This window comes from Gymnodraco acuticeps, unplaced genomic scaffold, assembly GCF_902827175.1.
Source record: "Gymnodraco acuticeps unplaced genomic scaffold, fGymAcu1.1, whole genome shotgun sequence".
NCBI lineage: Eukaryota > Metazoa > Chordata > Actinopteri > Perciformes > Bathydraconidae > Gymnodraco > Gymnodraco acuticeps.
The window spans coordinates 2,949,883-2,958,352 of NW_022990701.1; the positions used below are offsets into that span (position 1 = coordinate 2,949,883).

The window sequence follows — 8,470 nt, forward strand, 5'->3', positions numbered from 1 at the left end:
GGGGGCAGGAGATTCATGTGATTGGTTGTTGGTCGCAAAAAATCCCCAAGCTTCAGATACGCCCACCTCCAAGCGTCAACGCACGCTGCTGTGTGGACGTGTTACGGCCCGTCCACACAGCGGCGTGAGTTGAGCTTCCAACGCTTCTGCCCATTCACTTTGAATGGGGTGACGTCACTTTTAGCCGAACTGCATCGTGGGAAGCGACGCGGAGCGTTGCTGGCGTGGCTCGCTGCAAAAGTTGAGCAATGTTCAACTTTTGACGCCTCGGCAGAAGCGTCAGCCAATCGAATCATATGCCAGTACAAGCTCTAGCCAATCAAACCGCTGCTTGTGTGTCAGGGGCGGGAGATTCATGTGATTGGTTGTTGGTCGTGTGTCAGACACGCCCGCCGGCAAGCGCCAACGCACGCCGCTGTGTGGACGGGCCGTTAGTGTCGCCAACTCGTTTCTAATATGCAAAAAGACAAAAAAAATGCGTCAATGATGTATTTTCGATCTTTCCAATCCAGACGAGAGATCTTTCTCTCCCCCGTCTGTGTGCGAGGGGGCGGGGCAGTTTACACACACGCAGCTGCTACATCATGTATGCAACACACTGCGGAGATGGCGGAGAGAACTCGCTCCGAGGTGTGGTTAAACTTTACCCGTCTCGATGCTCGTTGCCAAAAGTGCAATAAGAGTTTAGCATGTAAGGGCGGTAACACGAGCAATTTGTCTAAACATTTAGCAAAAGTGCACCACATTCAGACGGAGGAATGCACCGGGTTCGTAGCCCCATCCATGTTACGGCCCGTCTACACTACAGGCGTCAAAAAATGCTTTCAACGCTTCGCCCATTCATTTGAATGGGGTAACGTAGGATATTTTCAAACTTCGCCGAACTGCATTGTGGGTAGCTTGGCAAGGCGTTGCAAGCGTCGTGAGCCTCAAAAGTTGAACATTGTTCAACTTTTGAGGCTCGATGCTTTCTCGAAGCTGGCGTCAGCCAATCAAATCCCGTTTTTGCAATTCCCGCCAGTACAAGCGCTAGCCAATCCCGTTTTTCTCAGACGCGAAGGGATACTGACTTGTTGTGAAAAGGCACGTTCTATTTGACCGTTCTTTGATCGTGGAATCAAACACACCTATTGACCAATCAGAGAGCTTGCTCACACCTATGTGTTATATAATTTAAAATGGCTCATTTGGAATATTTGCTCTTTAAAGAAAATGGGTAGCTCTTAAAAGAGCTTTTGGTTTGGAGGAGCCATGGTGACCCTACACCACTTTATGCTGCCATGACACTACACCCTCCTCATTCAAATAGGAGCAGAAGGTCTCCCGCAGTTGAATGGATCGGCGTGTGGCGTTGTTTGAGCCCATCATAGGTGCATCGCGCAGGGTTGGAGCTTCATCACTCGACTCTGCGACGACAGGGACGACAGGTGTGCGTGATGACCTTCCTATTGTCTTCCTGCGGAGGAAGTTGTGCAACACACAGGTGGCCTTCACACTAGTGCTGGGGGGAAACGATTATTTTGAAAACGATTAATCGGGCGATTATTTGATCGATTAGTCGACTAATCGAACGATTATTTTTCTGTTGTTCAATTCATAAAAAACGTAATGTAAAAAAAAATTTTTTCACGATACTGTGTCTCAGGGGATCTTAATATTTAAGAACCTATTAATGTGTTATACCAGATTAACGGAAATAATCTCAGCTAACTGACGATACAAACCATGTTTACCAACACAAAACAAAACACAAGTCTCATAAGAAGCAAACTAAAATGCTATCTAAATGACCCCTGAGCGAAAAATGCTAACGGACATTGGCACAGAACTCAAGATAAAAGTACCCTTATTACTTATCATAGCTGCACATACAAGATATCCGATTAAAGCTGAGACTCCACAGATTATGTAGATACATAGTATCATCACTGAGTGATCCGGACTTGTGACAGGGGAAGCAAATACAGTCATCACAACACGTACCTTCACAGAGCTTCTAGGGAGATCGTCTCACCGCCGTAGCTGTCAATCTGATCAAAATACGTGTTCAATGGCATTAAAATGAGAAAAAACGCGGCTGAATCGGTTAATCCATAGGTTTTTAACGTCTATGTATAAATAAATTATTGAATTTATAATCCATAATTCCATTTTTATGTAAAAATCGGAGAGCAAATGCTAGCTGCTAATGGTTGCCACCACAGCTAGCTGCTGCTTCCGGTCAAGCAGCAGTCTCAGTGAGATATAAATATATTTGCGTTTTGGACTAACTTTAAAATATTCCCATGCTTTTGAAGACCTAGGGCGAGATGTTTTCGTTTGGGGGCTTCGTGCGCAATCCTGTGAGGAGGAGGTGGTAGCCGTTTCAGTCTCCATTGTGTTAGAAGTGCGATTGCGAACTGCTTGTTGCTTTGGGTGACCCACGTGTGTGTGGCGACCATATATACAGTCTATGGTGGCGACGCGGAAATATGTCGCCGACGATATTTTGAAGTCGACGTGGTCGACGCGTCGCTACAGCACTACTTCACACACAACTCTGTTACCTCCGGGCTGGTGGTGATGACTAGTGCTGGGGGGAAACGATTATTTTGAAAACGATTAATCGGGCGATTATTTGATCGATTAGTCGACTAATCTAACGATTATTTTTCTGTTGTTCAATTCATAAAAAACGTAATGTAAAATTTTTTTTTTCACGATACTGTATCTCAGGGGATCTTAATATTTAAGAACCTATTAATGTGTTATACCAGATTAACGGAAATAATCTCAGCTAACTGCCGATACAAACCATGTTCACCAAAACAAAACACAAGTCTCACAAGAAGCATCTAAATGACCCCTGAGCGAAAAATGCTAACGGACATTGGCACAGAACTCAAGATAAAAGTACCCTTATTACTTATCGTAGCTGCACATACAATATATCCGATTAAAACTGAGACTCCACAGATTATGTAGGTATATAGTATCATCACTGAGTGATCCGGACTCGCGACAGGGGAAGCAAATACAGTCATCACAACACGTACCTTCACAGAGCTTCTAGGGAGATCGTCTCACCACCGTAGCTGTCAATCTGATCAAAATACGTGTTCAATGGCATTAAAATGAGAAAAAACGCGGCTGAATCGGTTAATCCATAGGTTTTTAACGTCTATGTTTAAAAAAATGTTTGAATTTATAATCCATAATTCCATTTTATGTAAAAAATCGGAGAGCAAATGCTAGCTGCTAATGGTAGCCACCACAGCTAGCTGCTGCTTCTGCTAGGCTATGCAGCAGTCTCAGTGAGATATAAATATATAAATATCTTTGCGTTTTGGACTAACTTTAAAATATTCCCATGCTTTTGAAGACCTAGGGCGAGATGTTTTCGTTTGGGGGCTTCGTGCGCAATCCTGTGAGGAGGAGGTGGTAGCCGTTTCAGTCTCCATTGTGTTTGAAGTGCGATTGCGAACTGCTTGTTGCTTTGGGTGACCCACGTGTGTGTAGCGACGCGTCGACGCGGAAATATGTCGTCGACGATATTTTGAAGTCGACGCGTCGACGACGTCGACGCGTCGCTACAGCACTAGTGATGACACGCCGGAACATTCTCCACTGAGATGAGAGGATGCCAAACGCACATTCAACCACCAACCTGGCCCGGCTGAGGCGGTAGTTGAACAGCCTCCTTTCACGCGTGAGCTGACGTCCAGGGAACGGACGCAGCAGGTTGTCCAGCAGCGGAAAAGCCTCATCTCCAACAAACACATGGGGAAGAAGGCCCAGCCGCTCTCCTCCTGGGATGACGGTGTCAGGTGGTAGATGCAGACTGCCATCTCTAAGGCTCTCTCCACCGTCGCTGCTCCTTCCAAAACCTCCGACATCCACTACCCTGAAGAGGTACTCAGCATCCACGACAGCCAGCAGTACCAAGGAGTGGCTGGACTTGTAGTTGAAGTAGAGGGACCCAGAATTTGCCGGAGCCTGGATCACCACGTGCTTCCCATCAATGGCACCAACGCAATTTGGAAAGTTCCAGCGCTCCTGGAACCCAGCAGCGATGGCTCTCCAGTCCTCCGTCTGTGGTACCGGCATGGTCTTCTCGACCAGCGCGGTCCAGATGGCACCCGCAACCTCCTTGACGATGACAGCCACTGTTGCATGCCTGACCCGATAGCTGAATGCTATGGTCCTGTACGAGTCACCGGTTGCCAGGTACCTGAGAAAAAAGTAATATACAAGATTTTAAAAAAAAAAAGTTATATGCCACGCAGACACACACACCACAGACACACACATCACAGACACACACACACATCACAGACACACACATACACCACAGGCAGACACAAACACCACAGACACACACATCACACAGACACACACACCACAAACACACCAACATACCACAGACACACACACATCACAGACACACATCACAGACACACCACAGGCACACACATCACAGACACACACATACACCACAGACACACACACCACAGGCAGACACAAACACCAGACACACACATCACACAGACATCACAGACACACCAACATACCACAGACACACACATCACAGACACACACACCAACATACCACAGGCACACACACCACAGACACACACATACACCACAGGCAGACACACACACCACAGACACACACAGACCACAAACAAACACACACACACACACACACACACAGGGGAGCAATACTGCGTTTACCTAGCTATCTTAATTAATGCCATTCATCTGAACTACATCACAGACTTCATTCATCCATTGCATGCATTCTCTCTCTTTATATACAGAGTCATATTAAAGAAGTAGAAATACACAAAACGTACCGTAGGCAGATGCCGAGTCGCTCGGCGGGTCCGATTGACAAACGCATACGGGTGTCTGCCTTTGCAATCAGTGGACCGACTTTTCCGAGCAACTCGTCGAACGCGTCTTTGCTCATCCTGAAGTACTGCTGAAACAGTACACCATCCAGGCGGAGCTCTTGGACAAGAACGTGGTATTCCCCCCGTTGCAGACGTTTTCTGAGTATTGTATGTACCCAACAGCGACGCACTATACGTGGCCTCCTGCGAGACATTGCATAAACCAACGCTACCGTTGCTACAAAACCGGCATCCATTTTGGCAATAGTGTAGAGAACCGGGCTTTTTTTTTGCTTTGTATGCTGGGGGCGGGCGGGAGATTCCTGATTGGTTGTTGGTCGCCTTGGGCGCGAGAAAGCGCCAAGCCTCAGACACGCCCAGCTTCAAGCTTTTTCGACGCCTGTAGTGTAGACGGGCCGTAACTTTTCCACGTCAGGTGTTATGTATGCTAGCAGCAACACACGGAGTTAACTCAATGATACAAACATGGGTTAATGATTAGAGGTAACAGAGTTATTTATTTTGTTAAAGTTTCAGCTACTGTTTACAGTTCTGTCATCACATTATTTAATACGATTTGTTAAAACACTTGTTTCTTTTGATGTGAAATATTATTTATTTAATTTAAATAAAAAGCAATGTTAATTTTGTTCAAAATGTGTTTAATTTAATAATATGTATTTTTGAATCAAGTATTCATCTTTATTGTCTTCATTGTTAGTTTCCACATGCCTAAAACAACCTCAAGCTAAATCTAAAAGTGTATGGCTAAATAAGAGCGTTTGAGAAATTGTGCAAGGCGTAATAGTCCGAATAGTCGATTAATCGTTTCATTAATCGATAATCAAATTAGTCGTTTGTTGCAGCCCTAAGCCCAATGTGTGGGTGGTTTTGTAAAGATGCCAATAAATAAATGCATAACACTCACCCAACGAGATAAACCAATTAAACGATTTAGGACCATCAAATTCTGCAATAAACGGACGTGATTTATTTAATAAAACACTTAAATTATCATACACCGATTCACAGAGCAAACACTGTACTTACACATTTTTTCCAATAGATCTAAACCTATGGCAAACTTTGTCTTCTTACACACCTCCAAAGTATTTTTTACAAATACAACTGCATATTTCAGCCTTTTAAACACCCATCATATTTGGTTCCTTCACAATGATTCAGATAAATGAGTTTTCCACTTGATTATTTTCTAAATATTCCCTTGAGGGAATTTGTCTCCTTTAAAATACATTTCTTAAGTGTGGTAGAAAGTGAAATATAGTAACTCAAGTGTCTGTGTTAAAACAATCAAAATGCATGTGTGCTGTACTTTATACTTTATATATTACTTTATGAGTAGTCAAATATATTTGCTATACTGTTTATTGTATTATTTTGCTCACTGCTAATGTTGATATATTTACTGCGTTATGCCTGTCAGTTAATTCGACCAAACTGCTGTAACTCTTAGAGCTGGTCAAAAATAACACTACAATAATGTTTGGGCCTTAGCCATCTGTGTGTTTACTGTGGCACTAACTGGCGGCTTTAGTCTATGTAACTTTCCGATTTGATAGTTTGGCATGGGCCCGGAGAGGCAGACATTAGGGGGGAAATGTTCGGTGTGTGGAGCTTCATTTTGAGGCTGTGGCAGCTTGGATTCGGCCGGCGAAAACCTAGCACAAAAAGTTAGCATTTCCCCTGGATTAGAATTAACTGAGCTGTGGCTAAACTCAAGCTCAATGCTAACGGCTAAAGTAGGTTTCCATGCATCCCTGCCGCTCGATGCCCCTTGACAACTTCATGGTGGCTTTGAGGATGAGGCGAGGATGCTAATAATTTTTCTTGCTACTGCCACTTTGACATACTGTACCATCAACACACAGTTAATTAGTTTTTGTTCGTGACACTAAATTGCCATTGAAGCCCATTAGAGAAACTATAAAAGAAATGTGAGGCCCATGAGATAAATGTGAAGATGCAATGTGTAAACTGCATCGCCAAACATTTATTGCACCATTCTGGCTTAAATGCATATGCATGAAAGAGACTTAACTGACCTGATGCAAGGCATGCATCAGCTTCCATATTGGTTCTCGTGAATTGATAAAGCAGGTCTCCAGGTGCAGATGCATCAGAGGCAGGTTTAGTGAATCTGGCCCTCTTTGTTTTTCCCTTTACCTAGAATTTGTCCTTCCTTCTTACTTCCTCACTTGGAGCTTTTGTTGCTCCCTCTCAGCACGTCATCTCTCTCTCTCTTTTACGACGAACTCGATTACCAGTATATCCCTCATATATGAAATATTCTCTGGCTTTAGTCTCTGTCAAACCAGCTTGTCCTGCTCTTTCTTCTCGCTGTGAGAGGCCACCGCTGCAGATTTAAGGCAGTGCGCGCTATAGGGGGATTGTACTCCATCATACATACAGCCTCCACTCATATATTCCGAGAAGCTTGAACACCACCCACTGGCAATCACATAGTCATCATATGGAGAGAAACCTTTCAGATATAGATTGAAGCCTACGCATGTCTCATCAACAAATTAGGTTATAGTAAGTGTTAATTTTCACAGGAAATTGCTGAGTTGTCTTGCCGCAGAAAGCACTACTTGTTAAAACTCCCGGGGGTATTAGTCAAAATGCTCAAAAGCCAAAATCAATGTTTCTTATTCAATTTGACTAATGTATTGATTCGCATTACTGAAGATTTAGCTTACAGTGATTGGTGTTACAGCCCTTTAAATGTTGAGTCACCTCTTGAAGTGATATCACAGGCCTTAAATATAATCTGAATATGTCATACAGTATTGAGATGACATTAATAATCAAACTTCAACGAGTGCAATATCAAGATTAGGTGAAGACTGCATAGGAACAATACTTTCCAGGCTTAAAATATGCATTCACATTTATTCCTGACCCTCACATTGTTGTTATGGAGAGAGAAATAAAGTAAAGGGCGAGCGTGTTTATAGTGCAGAACAACTAAGATCTAATTATATAAAAATCTAAAACGTTTTACTAATGAAGGTGGATGGCATTAATAAGTAATACGAGTAAAACAGGTTTTAGTTCTCTAACAGCCACCGCTGGTATCACTTTATGTGCTGTGACGCTCCCTTTTTCAAACTTCCATCTGTATTGCCAGAGGAGAAAAATAGGCACGTACAGAGTAGAGGAAGTAAGGTAATAAAAACTGGAAAACTATGATAAGACACATCTGTGGGATTAAACGAGACTCTCTCTGGCTGCTAAATGAGCACCCTCACCCCCATTAGTGGGGTTCACCAAAATATTCATGAGCCGGCAAGGACGTGCCCCTCCTGTGAGGATGTCAGGTTGTTAAACACAGACACATAAACTCAGACATGTTCTCTTCAATGCTCGATAAAAAGATTCATGTAAAAACATGTATTTGACATTTCTGAATATTACTATGGTTTGAGTTTGTAGGAGATTAATGCAATTAATAATAGTGATAGCCTCTGGTAATGAAATGGATTAAATGTGTTTCATGTAAACATTGGAACAGCTGGTTTGAAAAATCCTGGTTTTAACCGAGACATATGATTACCAGCCTTTTCCGAGATTGT

At 43.3% G+C, this 8,470-nt stretch overlaps 1 protein-coding gene across 1 annotated transcript; it reads right to left on the reverse strand.

The window, feature by feature from the left end:
* Positions 1 to 1,260: 1,260 nt before the first annotated feature.
* Positions 1,261 to 5,148, reverse strand: LOC117556142 (protein ANTAGONIST OF LIKE HETEROCHROMATIN PROTEIN 1-like). The gene is made up of 3 exons (XM_034231391.1): positions 4,836 to 5,148; positions 3,647 to 4,210; positions 1,261 to 1,456 (listed from the first exon to the last, which is right to left on the reverse strand). Exons 1-3 carry the CDS (start codon positions 5,129 to 5,131, stop codon positions 1,261 to 1,263), a joined length of 1,056 nt encoding a protein of 351 aa, XP_034087282.1. The 5' UTR covers positions 5,132 to 5,148.
* Positions 5,149 to 8,470: the final 3,322 nt, after the last annotated feature.